At 39.0% G+C, this 24,889-nt stretch overlaps 1 protein-coding gene across 1 annotated transcript in view; it reads right to left on the minus strand.

Annotated features, from left to right (window-relative positions):
- Nucleotides 1-1,282: 1,282 nt before the first annotated feature.
- Nucleotides 1,283-24,889, minus strand: part of LOC140477344 (zinc finger SWIM domain-containing protein 6) — a 189,713-nt gene continuing 166,106 nt past the window's right edge. Inside the window, exons 11-14 of the mRNA XM_072571040.1 lie at nt 20,338-20,495; nt 11,696-11,859; nt 9,934-10,015; nt 1,283-3,705 (exon numbers count right to left, since the gene is read on the minus strand). Of these exons, the coding sequence (XP_072427141.1) occupies nt 2,843-3,705; nt 9,934-10,015; nt 11,696-11,859; nt 20,338-20,495 (1,267 nt within the window). The 3' untranslated portion in view covers nt 1,283-2,842. The remainder of the gene's footprint in view (nt 3,706-9,933; nt 10,016-11,695; nt 11,860-20,337; nt 20,496-24,889) is intronic.

Here is a 24,889-nt window from a genome sequence, read left to right on the forward strand (position 1 = left end):
ACTATACTGGCAGATTAGAATTCCAAAGTCATTAAATATAATTTAAGTTGAAATATTAAAAAAAACTCAATTCCAGAAATTTAAAGGTTTGCTTATCTTGGCTCTGAATAAGAGGTTCTGAAACTTAAGTATTTTTTGAATATAATACATGTCAACAGTTCAGTTGGATAAAGTATTTTAAACAGAACAATTAAAATAGATGGCGGTTATGGATTAGCCTCTGATGGATTGGGTTGGGTGAGGGGGAGTGCAGTTGGAAACAACTCAGTTATGAATTAAAATCTTTACACAAACCAACCTGCTTTGTAAGGCAGTTTCTTAAGCACCATTTTTCTTGCAGTTAATGGTTGAATTTTATCGTGAATCAGTTTTTGTATTTGTGTAAATCAGAACAGACTCTAGTGTCAGCAAATTAGCTATTGAAACCTATATTAATAACTTTGTTTAGAACTTATTTTAACTCTCATCACTATATCAAGACTCAATGGATGAAACTGGACAGAAACTAATGCAGGAACCGTAATATTTTTGCAAATACAAAGAATAAAGCAACCATCAGTAAATATTTTATTGTCAAAAATGTTTGGTTGACAGAAACTAAAATTTGCAAAAGGTTCTAAGTTTGTATTGCATCACAATCATTTCAAAATATTTGATGGCCCTATTGCTGATACTGAAGCTGCAGTCCAGTCGATTAGGAACAGAGATCCTCCTGTTCAATGTTGCAGTTGGAATTCCTTTAACTTGCCGATTTCCACACACCCATTTTCTCGCATTTCAGGTAAGTTTATGTAGAGTGTGCAAACCACCAGAGACTGTCCTGCAGTGACTTAAAAACAGAGCAAGATGCAAAAGAAATAAAAGCCCATTGAAACATTTACTGCAGTTATTAAAGTAACCAAATTATAGACAGAAAAGGTAATTAGTGACAAGCTATTAGCCACTCTGCCATTCACGTTATTGATCTTTCTCCCCAGATAGTTTTTAAATAAAGGTGAAATTTAGAAGCAGCAATTAATACGGGGCTGAAAATTCAATCAGATTGATTATATCTGTTAACACACGCTTGTGGCATTCCTCTATAATTTGCATTTACAACCTTAAATCAGTTATGTTCTAGAAACAGCCATCCAATCCAGAGTGCTAGTGAGGCCCTTTCAGTTCTATAGTGAATAAGCATGCACTTCAAAACAAAATGAAGTTATATTTTCACAGGGCTGTTCACAACTCTGTTTTGCATGCTCACAGCTCGAAGTAAATTATATTATACACAGAGACATCATTAACTTTCAAAAAACTAATTTTAATCAAAACAAAAAAATTGTTGAATCATTAACAAGTTTATAAAACAGTGATTTAGTTACATAAATAAATTGATATCAGTGTATCAAATCTTAATTACTTTTAAACTTCAAGAGCATGTTTACACGGGCGATGAAGTACAATCTTTCACCTACTATAATAAATAAAATGGTGAGCAAGAAATTATAATCTTCTTTTCCTAAACAGCAAAAAAAGCTACAGAACATACCTCTAGCATTTTCCCTAGTGGAAGGAACAAGTGACACTAGTAACATTTTGCACCCAACGTAAAAACTCTTTTATAAAGCACAAGATACAGAACAGTTCTGCTAAATTAAAGACTCAAAATAGAAACCAAAGTCATTTTTAATGAACAGTTTGGTAGTTAGATGTCCAGTTTGGTTATTTTTTTTAAAGCATTAAGACAAGGCAAGATAGAAGGCTGTTCTCTCTCGAGGAATTCTATAGGAGGAAAAAAAAGTAGAACAGTCTTACTACACAGCAACTTCCTGTCCTGCACAAAGTCAGTTCCCAATGCAGATTAATATATGTTATTGAGCACATAAGTAGCATTTCACTATACCACTGCAAAGGCCTACTGTAACATCTTTTTTATTGTAAAACACATAGTTCAACCTTTTCAAGGATGTCTTAAATTGTTGTAGTTCAGTTCTAGACTAGGAGGCACAAAGCCCAATTCTGGCAAATACTTTTAATGCTAAGGCTTACTGCTCTGGCTGTAATTTGTTTTTTTTGCCCCTTTTAACTATGGTGTTTGTTACAAGCAGATTTTTTCTTTATTAAAATTTATGTTTTCTCAGACTAATTATCAGTCCAATCATGCAACAGAGGTGGTGGCTCTGCATAGATGCCCAGCACACAATTCTCCACCTGAGCCAACCTGAAGCAAGGCGCACTTTAGTCCTTCTGATATGTTTTTATACCAAGCTACTGCAGCTTCAAGTATTTTGCATTACATAGAATATTTTATAAATTAAAATGTTACGTATATTTTTTCAATATTCAGACATATACTATAATATATACAGTACAATAAATGCTCTCATTCTTTCTTCGATAAATCCCTGAGAATGTATGTTGACAGTCGCTAATTACACATGCACGAGCAACGTGTGCCATGCTTCTGGATGAACAGCACTGCAAAGCCACGTGGTCAGCCTTGTATTTTTAATACACTGAAATGTAAGGATGAGTGACGAAGGAGTAAAGCTGAATCCATACGAGGTACTTATCACTGAGGATGGAGGTGTCTGTTTGGTTTAAAGCCATACTCTTAGGCTGTGAATGTACATACAAAGGACAGGAGCGACGTGGACTTTTGCCACTTGACAACATGTACTCAGTGTAAACTGATTCTTTTCTTCTCTCATACAAAAAAAACACACATAAATCTCACAATCAACAGGGTTAAAGTTTGTGAACTGTTCATTACTATACACATATAATACCGGTGTGGCTCTGGTTTAGGTTAAAAAGGGTACAAAGGCAGGCTCAATAAAAAGATATGACAGCGTGCTGATCAACCAAATCGCTCTCGCACTAACATCATGAGTTTCTTTTTGCCTTTGTAAATTTGCTTCAGGTTGTCAATAAACTGTGTAAACTGGATGTGTCCATCGTGAGCCATCAAGAAGGTCTCTCGAGCCTTGCTGAGGAACTCTATAAACTCACTATAGTGCCGTGGACTAATGTGCGTAAGCCGTGAATGTGTTGTATTTATATAGGCCCCAATAGTGGCATCCAGGAGCTGTCGGAGTGGTGCTTTGTCCAGTGACATTAATTTCCCAGAGTTCCTCCGTCCATGTAGTCCCACCATTCCTGGTGTGGTCAAAGTGCACCGGCGCAGAATGTCAGAAAGTACTGTGGCACACTGAACACTTTTAACCACCAGAGGTATTATAGCTGCTAGCTCATTCTTCCCAAGGGAATGGCTAAGTGCACATGCCCATAGGACATCATTAATGGCAGGGTGTGTATCCTGATTGTAACCCAGGTTGAGATGCGTCATTGCCAAGGTGGCTAGCTTATAGGCCCGCATTGGGTAACCACGGTGCTCCATGTATCGAGCAATTGTGAAGAGCTGTGTATAACTCATACCAGTCGTGGCAGCATCTAGAACTATTTGGTAAGCAGTCTCAAAAGCTATATGGTCCTTTTCACACAGGGTTAGAGCAGAGAGGGCACAGTTCTGAGGATCCTTCATTGCACACTGCAGTGCAAGCGTCCTTGCACTGCTGGCTAGTTTCTCCCGTTGGTTATAGTCCAGGTTCAATCTAACAACTGTGCTATGAGACATTACTGTAGTGGCAACAATACTGGTAGCTTCAGTTGGGGTGAATAATGTAAACCAACTTTGCATAATGCTGTCCAATGCATAAACACCTGAAAAGACAAAAGAAAAAGGTTCAGCTATTTTATTTCTTGAACAATTACCATCGAAGAATTGTGATCCTGTGTGCAGATCAGGCTTCAGGGTAATGTACAAACTCTGCAGCTTCCAATAAATACAAGTACACCCATATCTTCAGGAATTTCTACCTGTTTCAAATAGCTGCAAATGCTTTCTTTGGTAGGGGCACTGGAAAGCGAGGGAAAGGGAAAACATAAAAGACCGTAGGAACACCAGAAGTTAATGTAACAGGCAAAGCCCCTCTCCCTCAAATGCAATTCTATAATTGCTGAAGGAGAGGTATCATGACAAAAATATCATGAAATAAATAAGTTTCCCAGTTATTTAACCAATTTGGCCTAAAACTCTGAGCAACTTTAAATTCTACGTTAACAAATCAGTTTTCCTTTTATAACAGCACTTTGGTTTCAGTCTGCACGGAAATCCATTCTGCCCGTCAAACATAGGAAAAGCAGACTTTCGAAAGGTGCGGAACTTAGCCATCTTCATTCAGTACTCATACAACTATAACTAAGTGTTTGAAAAAGCTCTGTGCCACCTACTTTATTGACTGAACTGGATATTCCCATGAGTTTCAGGGCCCTAATGCCAGCTTCTAGGGGCTCACCAGCTTGCATATGCTGGCAGCAAAGCTGGATCTACAGCACTGTCCTAAGTGGCCATGTTTGTGTTTCCCCCCCCTTCCTATATCTGATGGTGGAATCGTAATGCTACTGACTGACAGCTCCACCAGTAGACACTGCTGAGACAGGTAGGAGAACAGGAGGATGCCTCAAAATGAGCAGCCTTCATTTATATGGACAAAGTGGAAAAGGTGGAGCTGCTGTTCTTAGAGAAAAGTTGGCCATGGGGAGATTTGATAAAGAGGTCCAAAATCAAGAGGGGATTCAGGACAGAAGACGGGGGAAGATTGAAAACCAGGGGTTACCAATTTAAAGTGATTGACAAAATCAGAGGTGAAAATAAAAGCTGAAACGCTCTTTTTGCAGGACCTAGAAAGCATTGCCTGAGTGTGAAGGAGACAGATTTATTGAAGCTTTTAATAAGGGCTGCACAATTTTCTGAACTGAAAATATTTGCAGGAGTGAGAGTAGCCAGGTTACTTCCAGAGTGGTGGCATAATCATACAGGACCAAAGCAGACCACTCGGTCCAGCCAGTCCATGTCAACCACGTTTCCAAACAGATTTTTTAGAGCCAACTGCCTGAGCTTGGCCCATATTCTTCGAAACCCTTCCTATTCATGTACTTCTCCAAATGTCTTTTAAATGTTGTAACTCTAACTGCATATACCATTTCCTCTGACAGTTCATTCCACACAAAGTAATTTGTATAAAATGCTGCCCCCGCCCCTGCCATGTCCTTTTAAAAATTCTCTCCGCTCACCTTAAAAATATGCCCTAGTTTTGAACTCCCCTACCCTAAGGAAAGGGACGCAACAGGCTGAATAGTCCCCATCTGGGTTATTGCTATCTTATGATTCTAAGGGAATTCAACTATACTTCGGACAGAAATAGAAAAAAATGTCACATTGTCAAATCAGGGGTATTCTTTTGAGGTAAGGGCAGAGGAAAAGGGCCTTTTTAGATTAGATTAGATTAGATTAGATTAGATTACTTACAGTGTGGAAACAGGCCCTTCGGCCCAACAAGTCCACACCGCCCCGCCGAAGCGCAACCCACCTATACCCCTACATCTACCCCTTACCAAAGGCTACGGACAATTTTAGCATGGCCAATTCACCTGCCCTGCACATCTTTGGACTGTGGGAGGAAACCGGAGCACCCGGAGGAAACCCACGCAGACACGGGGAGAATGTGCAAACTCCACACAGTCAGTCGCCTGAGGCAGGAATTGAACCCAGGTCTCTGGTGCTGTGAGGCAGCAGTGCTAACCACTGTGCCACCGTGCCGCCCACTAGTACTTTCACTAGATTTGGCTTTATAACAATTCAAATGGTATTATAGAAGCTTAGAACACAAAAGACAGCCAATTGCATTTTACCTAGATTTTTGCTACAGTAATCAGTAACTAAATTCTTAGCTCTGCACCACATCCACTGTTAAAACAAATTCTCCCCATGTCATACTGGCATTTAATCACAATCTCTAGATGCATTGAGAGGGTAGTGACACCGCCAACTGTTTTACTAAACCACTTGAGTAGCTGCTAATTAGAGCTAGATATAGGCTAGAATGGGTAAGGATTGCAGATTTCCTTCCCGAATTGGAATTAATGAACCAGTTCAGATTGGGACAATCCCACAGGATCATGGTTACCTTTTATCCATATCAGTTTATTTTTAAGATTATCCACCAACACCTCTAGATTACCAGTCCAGTGACATACATACACATTCTGTGTAGGAATATCTTCTTTCTCAAGCAGATCCAGCTTTCAACTAAAGTGTCCAAATCATTCAGTCTTATTTATTACAAGCATTTGCAATAATGTATTTGAGGCTTCAGATCATCCACGCCCTTCAGCATCTTTCATTAAGTGGTTGTTCCTTTTCCACCTCCCCAACATTCCACCCCCTCTGTGCTTCTCCCCCCTACCCCCACAACATTCCACCTCCTCTGCCTCTCCCTTCCCCCAAATTGGTTGTCTCACACTTATCCACAAAGTGCAGCTGCTGCATTTGCCCATTCCATACTTTTCCCCATAGACTATTGCAATCTTCACTGTTTTCTGTAAAACCAAGTACTGCGAATCTTCGCCCCCGATAGCACGGCTTGGGGGTAGGGCGATGGTGGTAATTGATATCTCATGAGAAAATGTGCCTTCATCTACTGGAGCTCAGAAGACTCAGATGATCATTCTGAGATGTATAAGATACTGAGAGAACTTGACAAGATGGATACAAAAATGGATACCACAATTCCCATTGTGGGAGAGACTAGAATTAGAGAACATGGTATAACAACAAAGAGCCTTCCACGCAAGATCAAGATGAGGAGAAAATGTTTGTCTCAGGAGTTATGATTCTTTGGAATGTTCTTCACCAGAGAATGGTGCAGGCATAGTCACTGGATATTTTTAAAGGGTTGAGATGATTGACTCCACTGACAATCAATAATCGAAGGTTATCTGGGAAGATGGGAATATAGAGTTGAAGCCATTTTCAGATTATCATCTTAATGAACAGAGTAGCTTCCTTCTCCTAGTTCACACATAGTTTTGTGTCATCAGCAAATTGAAATTGCCTGCGAAGCACAAAAGAAAGTCGAACTAGTACTGACACCCTTAGGTGCAGTACTTCCAATCAGAGCAGAATTAATTTACTTTTACCTATCCACCTGCTAACTCTCTATCAAGCTGCCATATTTTCTTACATACTATATGCCTTAATATTTCTAACTTAGGAAACATCTTGTTGAATGCCTCCTGAAAATCCTAATATACTGCAGATATTTTCTGGTCAACCTGTTCACAGATGCTATTGCACACCTGTGAAGCAGATGGGATTTGAACCTGGGCCGTGCACACTATTTACTGCATTATATTCATCAACCTAATTGAACAAGAATTTAATCATACGTGACATCTGGTGGGAAAAAACAGATCTGGGTTTAGCATTTGGTGACAGAGCTGGAAGAAATAATAGTGACATGCCAAAAGGCAGAAACTAGAGAGGAAGATAAAAGGCCTTGTGGGGCACAGAGCTATGGATGAGAAGGAATGATCATGCCCGAGTGAGACTGAGTGGAAATGTCAAGTGGATACAAGGATCAGAAGTAAAGATCCAGATCAATCAGTGTGCGTCAACATAATTTACCAATCAGTGCAAAACACACACAGAAGCTAGACCTGGGAAATATTATAAGAATGCCAAGTGAAACATGCTGTAGTTTCTTAATCAACACAGTTAAATTTGGAAAAGTTTAGTGCAGCATATTACTAATGAATAGAAATGTATTAGTCATTGAGTCGGAACATTACAACTGGCTGACGGACGTTTTCATTTCTTCACTCTGGCAGGATTTCACAAGTTTGAAGAGGAGACAGAACATGAAACTGGCTCACAAAATGGCCTTTCACAGCAACCCTTCCATTAATCTTGGCTGCTTCCTGATAGCCAGGTGCTTTTTATTTTGGTCTTTTATGCCACAGATATCTTTGTAATGCTGGAACAATCCACACAAACCAATGAACTGTTACAATGCCAGGTGTTCATGAACACACAGTAACAAGTCATGGCATGTGGTAGTGCTACAGGCAGAGTAAAAGGAGACACCGCATGGGAGTCGGGAGAAGTTGCAAATGGACAAAAGACAGGAGCACAGTAAAAGAAAGCAAAAACAAAACAGATAGAAGGAAAGGAAAAGACAACATGCATACATATACAGAACAACCTTGATTATCCAAACGTCAATTACTCGAATGTTGGATTATCCAAACAAGATCTCAAAGTCCCGTAAAAATGTTACCCATTATCCAGTTAGCTGAGCAAAATACTCCCCCCGGCCATCTCGTTCAGATAACAGAGGTTGTTTTGTAATTGTAAAGCATGTATATGAGAGTATACAACAAGTTATTAAACCTATTCTAACAAATTTACAAGTCAAATTTATAAATTGTGACACTACATGTGATCATAAGCCACCAATGATCTCTATATTTTCCATGATATGCAATGCCCATTTCTTCCAAAATGCAATTCCCTCCTTTGTTTTTGTATAACTGCAATATATGTACTATCTTAAACAGTTCAGTTTTGAACTGGCATATGAAATACATTTAGGTTTGTTAAACTTTTAATAATTCATGACACATGGGTTTCATTTGTTCAGCTAGTAATTAAAGCCCATTCCCAACTGTCTTGGGGGTGGTGGTGATGCAGTTCATAGTGGGTTGGTACGCTATAGTGCTGATAGGGAGCAAGCTCCAGGAAATTAATCTATTGACTGAAACAATTCAGTTCTGGTTTTGGGTGGCTTGAAGGCACTCCTGGCATTGTATGTATTGTCCCAACATTACAAAGAAATCTGTGGCATAAAAGACTAAGACATTCTGCTCCTGACTTTCTCGGTGCCAGAGGTGAGAGTTTGAAAAGTGCTGAGAGGGGAAAGTTGGTGACTTGCTGTAGTGCATCTTGTAGAAGGTACACACAGTGGCCACTGTTTGTCTCTGGTGGGGGAAGTGATTGTTTAAAATGTTGCGTGAGGTGCCAATCAAATGAGCTATTTTGTTCTGGAGGGTGTCAAGTTTCTTGAGTATTGCTGGAGCTGCATACATGTAGGCAAGTGGAGTGAATTCTTTCATGCTCCTGATTTGGAAATTGTGGACTGGCACTGGGCAGTTAGGAAGTGAATCAAATTTCAGTATTCCTAGCCTTGACCTGCTGCTATATCCACAGTATTTAAGATGACTAGTCTCGTTGCGACTCTGGTCAACGGTAACCCCAAAATATTGACAGGCTGCACACGAGCATAGCTTTAGCATAAATACTGGTAACAGTAGTGAGAATTATTAAATTTAAAGCTAGTCACAACTTTTGTATGATACTGCTCGCAACTTTTTTTTTTGCAGTTTTGTCCTTATTGTATCATGTCTTTGCAACAGATCAGGCACAGTTTTGGCAAGGCCTGAAGCAAAGCCTTTGTAGTTCTACTACTTGAAGATGTGCAAGACAAGGTTGGTTTTGTTTGCCCTACAGTCTTCCCTTCATGAGGAAGTACCTACTTGCTACCTCCCTTGATGTCTGGGAATTTGCTATGCAGGCAAATCACCAAGTAGCTTTAAACTGGTTTCCTAACATGCTTGTTACAATCTAATTCTACCACATCAATTTAGACTCCTTTTGGAAACCACGATTTACATTATGTAATTCAAATGGAATCATTAACCCTACAGAATAAGGCTCTCCCCATCAAATATTATCAACAGCAGCCCCAACGTTTATACTATCCCTCCAGTATCTCCTTGGATCATCCATCAACACCACAATGGTTAACTGGGAGGCTCTCGACAGAATCATATTAATTAGAAATAGGAAACTAGAAAAACAAGATCACAAACTAGGCAGATGTTGCCTGAACTATTGGATGTTTGTTTTTAAATTCAGATGTCAGCATTTCTTGCTTTTACACTTCAATCCTTTGTCTAAAGTCACTGCTTTCTGTTGCATCTATATCGGTTTTGTTCACAGCCTCTCTCTTTAATATAGCTGTTCACAGTGAATTACAATTTTTGACTCACCTACTTCTGTAGCACATGTTACCAACCATCGCACCATCTCACGACGGCGCCAGTTTAACGTTGATAATGTCATTCGCATAACCTGCAATAGAACAGTATTAAAATGGCAGTTTAGGTTTCTCAAAGTTACTAATGAAGAGTAACTGGAAGATTGTTTATATTCAGATATTCTTTCTTGAAGGATGATTTCTGCATTTTGCTCAGGGATAGTAAAGATCAGCTACTTTAAAAAAACAATTAAGTTGTGCTCAACATCACATGGGGTGTTGATACTGGGTTATTAGCACAATTTCTTGCTTTCAGCATTAGTAAGAAGTGCTTTCAAGTCACATATAACAGAGTAGAGATACAGCATACACAATCCTAACCTCAGAAACTGCAACCTATTGCACCAATATAACTCTTATTTCCAGCACCAAGCTTTCCATTCACTGGTTAGAGTCAGTGGCCGATATAATTCCAAACTAAGTGCCACTTTGATCTAGAAGCATATCCCCAACAAAACTGACTTGAATTTATCTCATGGGGTGGTCAAAAATGCAATTTGATAGCTTTGGAAATACATCACAGCTCATTTTACAAACTGGATAAATTAATGTTCACTGATAATAAACAAAGCAAAGGATAACTTTAGGAGATAAAGCAAAAAATGTAAGAGGATTTAATAAGGAGATAGTAAGATGTTGAAAGCAGAGGGAGATGGTATGGATTTCGGAATGGAACTCCAGTAGGAGCAGGATGTAAAACATGGTGGACTATAAAGAATGAACAAGATGCTGGAAAATGTCAGCAGGAAGGGAAACTTCAAAGAAAGGATGGTTAATTAATTTATTAAAAATCAGATTTAGGTCAACCTCAGCTCTTGGTCCTTAATGTACTCAATTAATTTTGAATGCTATTTGTGATAGAGAATATAAATGGAGGGAGCAGCCATCTGCAAGAGACCAAGTGGCAAAAACAGTCACAGAATGGATTTTGCATCAGTTTATGACACACCTCCCTAAAAAGGGAGATAACTTCACCATAAACTAGAATGAATAAAGCAAAGTCTGTTGCACACATAACAGGAGATACAAGGGCAGGGAAGGTTTTCAGTGCAAATGGAGAGTATGTATCTCCAGATAACAAAACTCCATTCAGAAGATTGCAACTGGGAAAGTTCAGCAAAGTAAACAACTCAAAAGCAGGAGAACATGCCATGAAAAGGCCAGGAGAGTGATACATATTGGAGTTACCATATGACTCATTGGGTGATTAAAGCCTGTAACAAGTTATCCTCTCCCACTTAGTTAAACCCACATGTCAGAGGGCAAGGCTCATGTGAATGGGTTCATTTAATATCACATGTCCCCACTCCCCGCCAGTCAGTAACACATTTGACAATCACTTTATGGAAAGTGAACACATGCCATTACTACATATTTTACCAAAAGGAGCTCATACCCATAAAATTTTGATTTTTAAAAACTCAATTAACTTCTAAGGAATTAACATGATTTGTGATTGTCACGATATGATCTCAAGTTATTATTAATAGGTACGCTACATTGGAGCAATATTTATATGGCATATCAAAGCAAACCACTTTTTTGGCCAGTCTGGGAGAGAGAAAGATTGAAACATATTACTTGATCAATAATTTAGGAATATCTTCCTAGGATGACCCAACAAGTCTGTCATAAGAACCTATTTGTATATAACTCAACCGCCAAAATTGGATTTTTAAAAAAGCATTAATCTCAGTATACAACTGTGGACTTACCTGAAGACCCAGCTCCAGGGACACTTTGAGAAGGGTAATATCGGGCAAACTGTCCATAGGAGTTGCTATTTTAAATGCATCCTGGGCGAGCTTGAAGATATGAGATGAGGAGTGAATGTTCTTTTGTATGGATTCTAACACTGTTTCCAGCCTCATTACATCTCCTGCAATTATTTGAAAATATGCATTTTTGCTCAGTTATTTCCAGACCAATATAACTAAATATGCAGTTATGTTAAAAAAGATAATCTGATGTAAACTTTATCATTGTAATGAAATAAGACTAGGCTAAGATATTGTACATTTTGAAGCAGTGTGAATCAACCAGTGTTTCCAACAACAAACTAGAATTTTTTTTGACAATATTAAATACAGCTTTTTATAGAAGATGTACATTTTCACATGATTATTCTCCCCTTGAGAAGCTGCACTACATCCAGTGTGAAACATCCATTAGATGTAAACTGGACAATAGAGTGACCACATAGAAGTTGTACTGATGTTCAGACTGCAATAGTTAAGGTTATGCATACAGTGAGCACACATTACAGTGGAGGTCTATACATAAGTTGCCCACAAGACCATTACGGCTATTTACAATATACTGCAGAGGCAGCAATTCAGTAATATTTCATTCAGAGGGTACCTAGCACCAATCCAATGTTTCGCAGGCTGTTCGTTAGCTTAACCTATAGCTATTTAGCTACCTCCTTCAGTGTGTTTTGACCTAATTTAGCTGGACTAATGCCAACATCTTATTACATAAATCTGTGGGTAATTGGGCTGACATTGGCCATGTCAGCAGCGTAAAATGGACTTGCAGCAATTCAATTTTTTCACCACATCAATTTTCGTTTGCCACTGCCTTGGAAAATATTGCAAATTATTTTCTAATTTAAAATCAAGTAAAAACAGCGGTAAAACTGGGGAAAAAGAATTTCAAACTCAATTTGAACTATAATTTTGTGAATTTCAGTGAGAAGATTCAGCATAGCAAAAGATAAGCTGCCACTGCACAATTTGTCTGCTTTGCAGTGTTTTGTAGAGAAACATCAATCCCAAACTCAAAAATATCATTGATTTATGTTTGGGGAAAAACAATATGGAGATTAGACAAGCCACTTAAAATTCAGAGATTAAATGCAACAGGTCACATATGATAAATCATGGGATTAAGTGTATCTATGACACAGATACAGAAGATGATTTTTCAAAGATCTGATTTCCATACAACCAACTCCCAATTAACTTTTTTCTGCTTCCATTCTAAATTAAGATTGATTAATATTTCACAAGGAAAGAAAGCAAGTTACTTGCTTTTATATTGGTGAGTTCTGCAGTTTTATCATTGGATCTGTGCAGTCACTCCCTGCATTAAACCTTGCTAAAGCTGTCCCCCTTATCTTGGCTGATCTGTCAATTCAGTTTTTTATGGGTTAAAGATTTTCTTGCTGGCTTAAATGTTACAACACAGGAAGATGTACTATAGTCTCACTCCCCTGCAATGAAAGCTGCAGAATCACCTAACAGAAACATAAGAAAACTGAGCAGGAACAGGCCATTTAGCCTTTTGAGCACACTCCATTATTCAACATGATCATGGCTGATCCTCTGTCTCAATACCATACTCCTGCACTCTCTCCATATCTGGTCACATTTAGCCTGTGGAATCTATTTATTTAACAGATTCCAAGTCTTGCACTTCAAAGATTTCTGTAGTAGATAATTCCATAAATTGACAACCTGGAGTGAATACATTTCTCCTCATTTCAGTCTGAAATGGCTTACTGCGCATCCTGACATCGATCGCTTGTTCTGGGCCACTGGTCAGGAGAAACATTATCCCTATTTTCAGACAGCCCAGGCCTGTCAGAATTGTGTGTGCGCTCTTTCATTCTTCTAAACTCTAGTGAATACAGGCCCAATCTCTCCTCATACATCAAACCTGCTATCCTAAAAATCAATCTGGTTAACATTCACTGCACTTCCTCAACTAAAAAGGACACTTTTTTCTTGCGTAAGGACACAATAAGTGCAGATGTAAAGTCACCAAGCCCCTATACAGCTGCAGAAGTACTCATACAATCTTGCAATGAAACTGCCTTTTGCCCTCCTAACTACTTATTGCATCTGCAAACTTATTTTCAGGGATGCTATACAAGGACACCTTTTAAAATTCATTCCTGGGATGTCAGCTTCACTGGCTGGGCAGTATTCATTATCTAGCTGCCCTTAAGTTGTTGCTGGTAGGTTGCCTCTTTAAACTGTTACAGTACATTTGGTGCCAGTTGACCAACAATACTGTTGGAGAGAATTCCAATAGTTTGGTCCATTGACACTGAAGGAAAGGTGAGATATTTCAAGTGAGGACAGTGACCGGCTTGAAGGAAAACGAAGAGGTGATGGTGTTCCCATGTATCTGCTGCCCTTTGTCCTTCTAGATAGTGGCGGTCATGAGTTTGGAAGATGACAATGAAGGAGCCTTTCGTAAGTTGCTGCAGTGCATCTCGCATATGGTATACATTATGACCACTATGTATTAGTCATAGAGGGAGTGAACGATGCGGATGTGGAGCTCTTTCATCCTGGATGGTATCAAGCTTTGACTGGTATTGAAGCTGCACGCATCCTTTCTACGTCAACATTTCCCAGTCTATCAAAATTTAAATAATTACTGTTATCCTGTACATTTGGTTATAAAAGAAGTCCAGTTGACAGCTTCATGACTCAGGAAAAACTCAGTGTTCATTCAAGTGCTAATGGGTCTCCAGGCCACTTGTATGAGTGTTCACTGGTGTTCTAGCCCATCAATATAAACCATCATAGTGACAGAAAGCTACATAAGCAACTAGAACAGTCCTAGCCAAGTCTCAGTCCTTAATCATCTAGAGGCTAAAGTAATTTTAATTAATGAAAATGCAAAACAAGTCCACCTATTGTGCAAAAAAAAGGGAAATGTGTGTTTGCCTGGGCTCATCTGACATTTTCGTCTCAGAGGCTGTTCATCTCTGCATGACATAAATCTAGGTTTCAGACTAGCATCGCTTATACTACAATTAAACTAGTGAAATAGGGGTTTTCAAGCCAGGAAAACCACAGGAACAACCATCTCTGCTTTATCATTCAGACTCAGCAAAAGTGTCTAATTTGACAAAATACTAGCAAATTTAACAACATTTAAAAGGTCCCAGTAAGAGAGAGAGTTATGTTAGCCCCAGAAAAGACTTATAGATCTCCAGTGATGAGACGGTATTTAGAAGACCCAGTGATGATTCATTAGAGTTGCACTAACATACATTGTGGTTTGGTGGTGTGAGCTTAACTTTTTAAAGATAAGGCATGGCCACAGCAACAGAGTCCAGGCACTAGCAGTGAGAGACTCAAAAGAAATGAGCTCAATATAGAGCTGTTATAGGGGAGATCTCTGAGGCATCAACTTAGAAGACAAAACTGTACTTAGTTAGCCTAACTACAGTAAACTCTTGAGGAGTCAAATCCTGAGGTATCTACTGACAAGTAAATGTCTCAGAGCTTCGAGATTGGGTTACTCTGGTGCCTCCTCCCCTATTTGTCTACAATACTGTCCAAAAAACAAACCAAAAATGAAAACAGTAAAAAAAAGTTAATATCATTACTTTCAACTTGTTCACACCTTACAATAGCCTGACCTCATACAAGAAAAAGGCGTTGAAAAATGTTGGCAGATAGAACCAAAAAAATCCAGTGAATATTTTCTACTTAAAGTGCTGCCTTCAGATAAGTATAGTACAATGCACCATGCTATTAACCATGTTTTCTATGCTTTTGTGTTACAGTGCAAAATCCCAGAGCATCTCTTCAGCTAGGGAAGCAAGGTGGGGTAAGCCATCTATTGCTGAAGGTGAACTCCTTATTATGGCCTTGGTCCTTCAGTTGGGAACATTCTTTACTCAAGTGGCCTTGAACCACGTTTAGCAGAACATCTTCAATATTAGGATAGGCAGCTGTTCTTCTCTTAGTTCTGCTGCAGAGGAGGTCTGCTTATCCAACTGCTCCAAAATGTTCACTGTGTTTTAGAATGGTTGACAAACTCAACACAGCATCTCCAACTCCTTAATAAATGTATGCTTTTTGGTTTGTACATTGGACAATGGGCCAAGGAGTGGCAAATGGAGTTTAATTTAGACTAATCTGAGGTGTCATATTTTGTTAAGGTAAATCAGGGACTTACACACTTAATAGAAGAGTACTGGGAATTGTTTCTGAACAAAGAGACCTAGAGTTGCAGGTGCATAATTCCTTGGAAACTGAGTCGCAGGTAGATAGGTTGGTGAAGGCAGCATTTGACATACTTAATGTTCTGACTAATGAAAGCAAGTATAGGAGTTGGGATGTCATGCTACGGCTGTAAAGGGAATTGGTGGGGCCACTTTTAGAATACTGTATATAATTCTGGTCATCCTTCTTTAGGAAGGACTTGTTATAATTGAGACGGTGCAGAAAAGACTTACACCCTGAAGTCCTGGCAACATCCTTGTTGCGTTAAAAGGGAAAGACCGAAAAGGCTGGGGTGTTGTCCTCTGGTGCAGAGCCCAAGTAACTTAACAGAGGTTTATAAACATCATGAGGGGCACCGATGGGATGAATAACCAAGGTCCTTTTCCTAGGGTTGAAGAGTTCAAAACTAGAAGGCATATGTTTAAGGTGAGAGGGGAAAGATTTTTAAGAAAAAGGACTTGAGGGGCAAACTTTTCACACAGAGGGTTGGGCATATATGGAACAAGCTGCCAAAGGAACTGGTGGAGGCAGTTACAATTACAACATTTAAAAGGCATCTGTATGCGTATATGAATAGGAAAGGTTGAGGGGGATATGGACCAAATGCTGGCAAATGGGACTAGATCAGTTTACAATACCTGGCCCACATGGACAAGTTGGACTGAGGAGTCTGTTTCCAATGTGGTAAAATTCTATGACTAAGTTTTCCACTTGCTAGATCAATTTCACTACCTCGTCAATCAACATCATTTAACTTTCTCGGTTTTAGCCATACTTGCAGGCTTGAAAGCCCTTAGACATCTGTCAGACAACGGTGAATGGAATGAGAGAAAAAAAAATAATTTAACCTGCTGGACATGTTATAAAACACATCTGTGCAGACAGGACTTCTATTCACACCTTCAGGCTCAGAGGTAGAGGTGACAATATTGCATTGCAAGACCCCCCTCGAATCAGAATAATGATGATAGGTACACAGATCGAATCGGTGATCCTCCATACATAGTTGCTATTACATGTTTTATGCAAAAGGCCAGTGTAGGAAAATATAAGCTATTCACTCACTGTAAAGCTGGGATGTCAACAACTGAGAGATAGTTACCTCTTCACAAAGTGATGAGAGTTATTTTGTGGAAAGGGGGTCACAGAGGTGAGCGTAATGTATAATCAAAGTCAGCATCAACTTTGGGATTTCATAGAGCTCCCTGAAACTGTCACTATTCAGCAGGCAGCAAGGCATCACCTGGATCTGACCTAGAACACTGAGCAGCCATTGAAAGGAAAATGCAGACTAGTAGCTACTAGCTTTGTTTGCAATCCCATTTTAAGCTTTGTAATAGGAGCATAATGTTGTTAGACAAAAGACGAAGGCTCAAGCAATTGGTGACAATTTAATTTGATTGCCAAGGGCATAAAGATCTCTTTGAAAGAGCCCCAGTTACAGCCCACTTGTGAGATTTAGGAGAAAGGCTCAATAAATGGTGAGGAATTGCATCCTTCATTATAAAAATCACCAGCAGTTGGAATATCTGGGGCAGAGGGACCAACTAACACACCCCACTAAATCTAGTTCCCTTTACTAGTTACATGCTGTGTCGAAAACGTGTCACAATGTCACGACCCGGTTTCAAGGGATAAGGCCAATGCAACTTGAATAGCACCATAACCCCAGGCAGTGATCTAAAAGGACATTTGCTCCATTGAATAATCCAGTTATCAAATTTAATGCTCTGCTTATTGTCTTTTGCCTTAACCGTAAAAGTTATGTCTTTCTGCTTTTGTTTGTACCCCAGACTTCTTGATAAAGAATAAAATAGAAAAATAACCAGTACAACAAATCAAATGAAATTAAAGACTCCTAGAAAGTACAATTCAGTGAGCAAAGACAAATTAATTTGTGGGCCAGAAGAACTGCAAAACTAGGAGGTAAGCAAGGAACAGCAAGGGGATAAGCAGTCTGTTCAATCAAGATAAGGTAATGTGTTGAATAATTTGCAACATCCTTAAATGGAAAAGCAGACAATTGATATGAATGATCAGGTCAGACAGGAAAACAAACAAAATAGCCCACAGTTAAGACAAGAAACCCAATGACACACAAGAAAACAAAAAAAAACAGGAAGTCTACAGATGTGAATCTGAACTGAAAACAGAAATGCCAGAGGCACACTGGGTGCATCAATCCTCCATCAAAAATAAAACACTTGTAACTATAGAGTGGGAACTCCTCTTCCACAGGGCTACTACTGGTTCTAATATCAGAAATTCCAATCTTGCATGATTGCCCCATAATATTCAGAAAATAAGGACGAAGCTCCAGGACACTGCTGGTAGTAATCCATGAAAGAAGAAACACATTAGAATAATGAAAATGTATTCTTCATTTTTTGAATTTTTTGCTATTTATTTATAAATAAAAGGAGGAAATTTTTGAACAATCAATAATAAAAAGGTTATTTGCTCTCTCACAGTCTAGGTCAGTGATGTGCTGGAGAATGGATTTGTTGCATGGTCAATGTGGGGTGGAACACTTAAGCCAAAAGGACATGTGATTGAACATGCCAGAATCTATGTAAACAACATGGCACAAGATCACATTACTCCTTGCACTAAAGGAAAATGGGGTAAAATACACAAAATTCAGAGTTCTGAATTCATTGTTTAAACTATAGGGCTGACATCCTCAGACAAGAGATACTGGACTGAATGCTCTTGGTTTCTTGATGGCGGTCTAAGTGGAGCAAAGGCCAGAAACTAAAGGGGCGCAGGGAGACCAGCAGAAACCTCCATGCTGAGAGGGCACTTGATGCAATTCTGCCAATAGGGGAGTTTCCTGGGACTGGCTTTCATTCTGGAGGTGGGCAGTCAATTAATCACACATTAAGGTCACAGTTAAGTTTTGTGCCAACATTTTGCCAATAGCAATCGTAACCTGCCACATTTTGAGACTACCTGCTCAATAGAGGAGGCCTCCCAGCCGCAGGAGAAACTGTTAAAAGTTACAGGTTCCATACCACAAGGAGAGTGGCCTTGTACATAAATGATTGCGATCTGGAATGGTTTGTGCACAGTTATGACCATTTATGTTCACCTGCCAGCCTTTATTTTGTTCGTTTCTGCAACTCTAAGCCAGGACTGAGCACCTCCAAACTACAGCACTCTCGCATATTCCCAAACTCAGCAGCACCCAACTTTCCCACTAAAACTGCAGAGGTGCCAACCTTTTGGATTGGGTTGGACTGACAGCATCAGGATCCCACTTGCAGCCATACTAAACACGGCAAACACAGACGCAATCAAGTAAGAGGCTCATTCACAGATGTTTAAGCCGGCACCTCAGCCAATCCAATGTGACCTTGAGTCCTGAAGCCCAGTGCTTGCAAAAGGTTTGAAACTAGGGACAATGACACAAGAAGCAGCACTGTCAGAGTCAAGCTGACATCCTGTGCCTGTATTTTCACATTTCAGTCTTAATGTCAACTCCATGCCTATCATGCCTTGTTTCTGCTTCTCTCAAAGTTATCCCTTTCTTTTACACTTTTGTTCATGGATTTTTGTTGCTTCGTAAACGCCTGCCCGAGTTTCTCTATTGTGTCATTGTACAACCTTTATTGAAGCAGCTCAAAAGGCTACACACCTCATTAATCTCCTATGATCGAACCATTAAACATCTCTCCCCTCCTTTCATACCTGCTGTATGCTTATACAGCATTTCTTTTCAGCTTGGAAGAAGTGTTCTACCCCAAGTATTAACAGGCTCTTTCTGCATACACTAACTCCCATTTTGTATTTCCAAAATTTTCTGTATTTTTGATCTGGACTTACTACTGCTGTAGCAGCAGGGTGGCAGAGCCAATTTTCCTGCTACCTTTACAACCACTTCTAACTATAACAAGTTACATTTAAATTTACTACATTGAAAATATACCTGCAGTCAATACAATATGTTACATTTATCAAATGTATGAAAAAAAAATCTTGGTCTTTCAAGATGTTAGTTAATGGATTCCCCTGCATTGGCTTGGCTGATAACGGTAGATGTAGTCTCTGAAACCAGCACTCATACTTCTGCTAAATATGGGCACCCTACACTGGGAGACTGTCTCAGATTGTCACTGTTATGAGCAACATATAGCTCAGCAGTGCCTATCAGAGAGCTCAGAATGTGAATGCCCATCCAGACACTTGATGTACCGAAACTTTAACGTGACTGTTCCATCTATTTATAGTGTCCTCTAATATCAGAAATGGGCCAAAAGAACTTGGGGAAGCTGTAAATACAAATCAAAACATTTGAACTGAAAACAAAACAAACTTTTGAGAAGGTACAAGAATTCCCTTTCATCGGTTAAATTACTTTTAAATTACTCCTGAATTGAAGTTACCTTTAGCAGCTGTTAACATTGTAGAAGCCAGCTCACATTGCTGAGACTCAATGTGGCTTAAAGTGAACCAGCGTGGATAACGGTTTGGAACAACAGAGGCAATGTGATGGGGTCGTGAAACATCTCCTGTTGGTGCTGTGGATTCCAATACGGGCAGCCTGTAAATTAATAAAATAAGAGATTTTGATTCCTCCAGGTACAATTAGATTTTCATATTTTTAACGACATGAACAATTGAAGATTGCAACAATTAGCTGTCAAAAACAGCTAGGTATCAAAGTTGAATAAAAAAGGTTTTTATTTAATAAATGCACAACTATTAAATTAGAGGCTTCCTAAGCCTATCCTCCTAGGAAGCAACCTTTTGATCCAGAGAAGGGTAACTAATATATCCAAAATTATAAACATAAAAATCATGGGCCGGGGCAAAGGAAAAAAGGACACTATAAAATCAAGGGCAGATTTCAGCTAATCTGTGAAACCTTCTGAATGAATTTAGAATATATCCAGAGTGGAGTGTCAAAATGCAGGATATCACCAGAAAGATGTAATGCTACACCAAAACTTGATGCAGAGAATTCATATTGATGTTTCATATATAACACTCACTCTTAATGCTAGTTTTTCAAGATGCCTATTTCACTAACCCAAAGCTTTCTTTTCAGTAGGTGAACAGCATAACAATTGTTTAAAAATCAGGCCTCTTCACAAATGTCATGAAATTCAAAATCATATTTCTCAGTAGCGTATTTTCTGAAACAAAATTTCAGACTTGGTCTGGATTTTCAACCTCATTAGACATACAATAGCCTTTGACCTTTCTAATGTTCTACAAGTCAAATTCAAAAAGTTACTCAAGTCACACATTCCAACTCTGAAAATTCAAATCCTGATCAAGCCTGGTTTTCAAAATATGATGATCCTTTTATCCAAATGCTTTACTTTGAAGTTTCTTTCTTCACCTCATCTACTATAAATGCTACAAATTCTCAAGATTTGGACCTAAAAATACATTGATTGAAATGAATAAATTCTCTTTTAAGCCCCAAGATGTAACTTGGGCATTGAAATGACCTTCACAAGCAGCGCACACCCTTCACTTTGGATGAGAACACTTCTTGGTATTAGCCAAAACTGTATGACATTACACTGTTGCTACTTTCCAGTTCTCAGTGTTGTTTCCAGAAACTAGTCATTTCTTCCTCCTCTCTTGCTCACGACCCATGAAGTCTTGACAACCCACGTGTGGGTGAAATTGCAGGGGGCAGCAAGGAACGGGAGAGCAATACTTTAAATTCAACACAAGTCTCAAGTTGGCCATAGGCTGTTATCACAAAAATTGCACAGATCCCAAAGGAGATGAATTAACATAGAAAATGCAGGAGTGAAATAAATGGGTATAGTCAAAGATACATTTAGGACTGTTGGAGCATTGAGGTCATGTATAAGCGAGAGGTCAGAAGAAATATTCTATTCCAGAGTTAGTCTTGCATGCTTGCAATGAAATTAATATTTTAGCTCCTGTGGGGTAGAGGTGTACTCAGGAATCTATAAAGCTAAGTAATTAGTATTATATAAAGTTGCAAGCCATATTAGAGGGCTTGCATTTCACAGTGACATATCCTTAGGTTCAAGGACATAATTCAAATGCCTCACTGCACAAATTAAACCTTGTAGACAATCAAGATAAACTACTAGTCTGCATTGAGCACACATTTTTCAGCAATAAAACGAGCACATTGCTGTTTGCATGGACGTAGAATTTTTATGACCACCAAGCAGTGGAGAGTTAGGGATATGTTTCTGTTTTAAGATGACTACATCTCATCATGGTAAACAAGAACACAACTTGCTCAATCCATCACCTACAGACTGTAAAACATTCTGATTGTAAAATTTGACAGCACTCAAAGGCACATAGAAAACAAAGAAAGAACAAACACTACAGCACAGGGCCAGGTCCTTCGGGCCACCAAGCCTGATGCCTTTCTAAACTAAAAACATTTTGCCCAAACAATCCACATTCCTCTACTCTGTCTATTCACATATCTGCCAAGATGCGTCTTAAATGGTGCTACTGTATGTATTTCTATCTGCCTATTCTCAACAATGGTCTGGATATAGAGCTCACTCTTTCAATTAACAAATCAACAATTTTCATTAGAACTCCAATGTTTGAGTAACTTTCTGCACATTAGTTTCATTTTGATTGTAAAAGATGATGTGGGACACAATCCCTTTAAAACCAATTTTCTAATCATAAAAGTCAAAACAGAGGTAGGCCAGTCAGCCCTCGCTCTGCGATTCAACAAGGTCAAAGCGGATCTGTTTCTCTTGCAAAATCCATATTTTCTTGTGCTACAAAAATTCCTCTGCACATTAGAACTCATTAGTAACTCTTCATTTGAATTAAAATATGCTTTCTTATTTTTTTTGCCAAAGAGAACAACTTCAGACGTCCTATTACAAATTTTGTTTAGGATCTTTCCCATTTGTTTAACCTATCTACGTCTATTCGTCAACTCCTTATGTCTTCACAAGGCTTGTATTGACCTTTGTGCAAATTTAGCAATCATGCTTTCATTCCCCTCAGTTAAAGTGATTGATAACAATTGCAAAACAAGCAGGCAGGTAGAATCACAGAATCCCTAGAGTATGGAAACAGGCCCTTCGGCCCAACAAGTCCATACTGACCCACCGAAGAGTATCCCACCCAAACCCATTCCCCTCCCCTATTAGTCTCCATTAGCACTGACTAATGTACTTAACCTACACATCCCTGAACACTGTAGGCAATTTAGCATGGCCAATTCACCCTGCACATCTTTGGATTGTGGGAGGAAACCAGAGCACCTGGAAGAAACCCATGCAGACACAAGAAGAACATGTAAACTCCACAGTCACTCAAGGCTGGAATTGAACCGGAGTCCCTGGTGCTATGAGGCAACAGTGCCAAGTTCTGAGCCACTGTGCCATGGTAAGTCGAGCTGATTTGACGAAAAGATCAGCCATGATGTTATTGAAATGATCTACTTCTGCTCATATTTATGTTCTTATTGAAGGCCCCTGTGGACTCCCTCCCTTCATTACATCCTGCAAATCAGAAAAGCGTTAACTTCACCAAAAACAAAGCAAAGAACTGCTGAGACTGGAGATGTGAAACAACAACAAATAACTGGAAAAAAACTCAGCAATTCTGACTGCATCTCTGGGAAGAAAGCAGAGGTAAGCCTTAAAACGTGTCATCAGACTGGAAATATTAACACGGCTTTCTTCCCATACATGCTGAGAGACCGGAGTTATGTATGTTTATGTAATTTAATGTTTATGTTCCTATTTATTCATTGTTTTCGACTGGGCAGCCAATCTTCTTTCCATGCTGAGAGGTTACCCTGACACCAGCTCCTACTTCGCTCACTGGTTGTTTATATGGCACCTTCTCAAATACTCTCTGAACATCCACTTATCTACACCAACAGGTTCACCTTCATCTGCAGCACATGACTCCTGGAAAGAGCTCCAATAAATTAGTTAAACATGATTTCTGTTTCACAAAGCCATGCCAGCTCTTCCTGGATACCTTTTTTTTTAAATGCCCAGCTAAAATCTCCTTAATGACGACCAATTGTAAAGCCTTTCCTATGACTGATTTGAAGCTGACTGACATACAGTTGCTGGTTTTCTGCCTCCATCTCTTTCTTGAATTGAGGCATTATTTTCACCACTTTTCAGTCTTACAAAATCTTTACAGATCCAGTGAATTTTGAAAAATTAACACCAATAGGTTTACTACCTAATTAGCTAAATCTTTTAAGGTCTCTCAATTTTCATTAGCATATTTACTGAGGCACTCCACTATTCTATTTGTTTCTTTAGGTAAACAGAATGAAGGTGTTGGTTAAGCAATGATGACATTTGAAATTTCTTATTCCCTTAAAGTATATTTCAAGCAAAACAACATAATAAAGATACAAATATTATATACAATTCAGTGTAGAAAATAGAATGACAGAATATACAGAACAAAGTTAAAGCAATAGCTATATTTTATGGTTGATAATTAAGTTTGAACTTTTGTTGCACAATCCACTATTATGATAACCTTTAACAAGGATAGGACACTACTTCAATGCAAGAAAAACAGCTCTAGGAAGAAGGTGAAGTAACAGTCTTCCAAGGAATTCATTTTATTTTGAAAAATGCCAGGACCAGAATCTGGACAGTTTGACAGCAAGAAGAAATTCGATGCTTGATAGGTCTCTGACGACCTGCTTCTGTAGTCTGAAAATAGTTCATCCCTTTTTCTAAACAAAAATTGCAAATGTTTTAAAGTCCAGCTCTTAGCAAAAACTAAAGGCAAAGGAGTTAATGCCATCAAGATGCAATTTAGTCAACTAACCTTCAAAATATGCATGATTTGACAGTGCCAATAGTCATTCTAATACCTTCTTGAGTTTATTTACAAACTCAATGCCACTCCATTTGCAGTGGAGTTTTCCCCCAGTGGTAACATGTACCAGAAAAATGCAGAAAGGTGAAAATACCCATCTGC

This window comes from Chiloscyllium punctatum, chromosome 1 (genome assembly GCF_047496795.1).
Source record: "Chiloscyllium punctatum isolate Juve2018m chromosome 1, sChiPun1.3, whole genome shotgun sequence".
Taxonomy (NCBI): domain Eukaryota; kingdom Metazoa; phylum Chordata; class Chondrichthyes; order Orectolobiformes; family Hemiscylliidae; genus Chiloscyllium; species Chiloscyllium punctatum.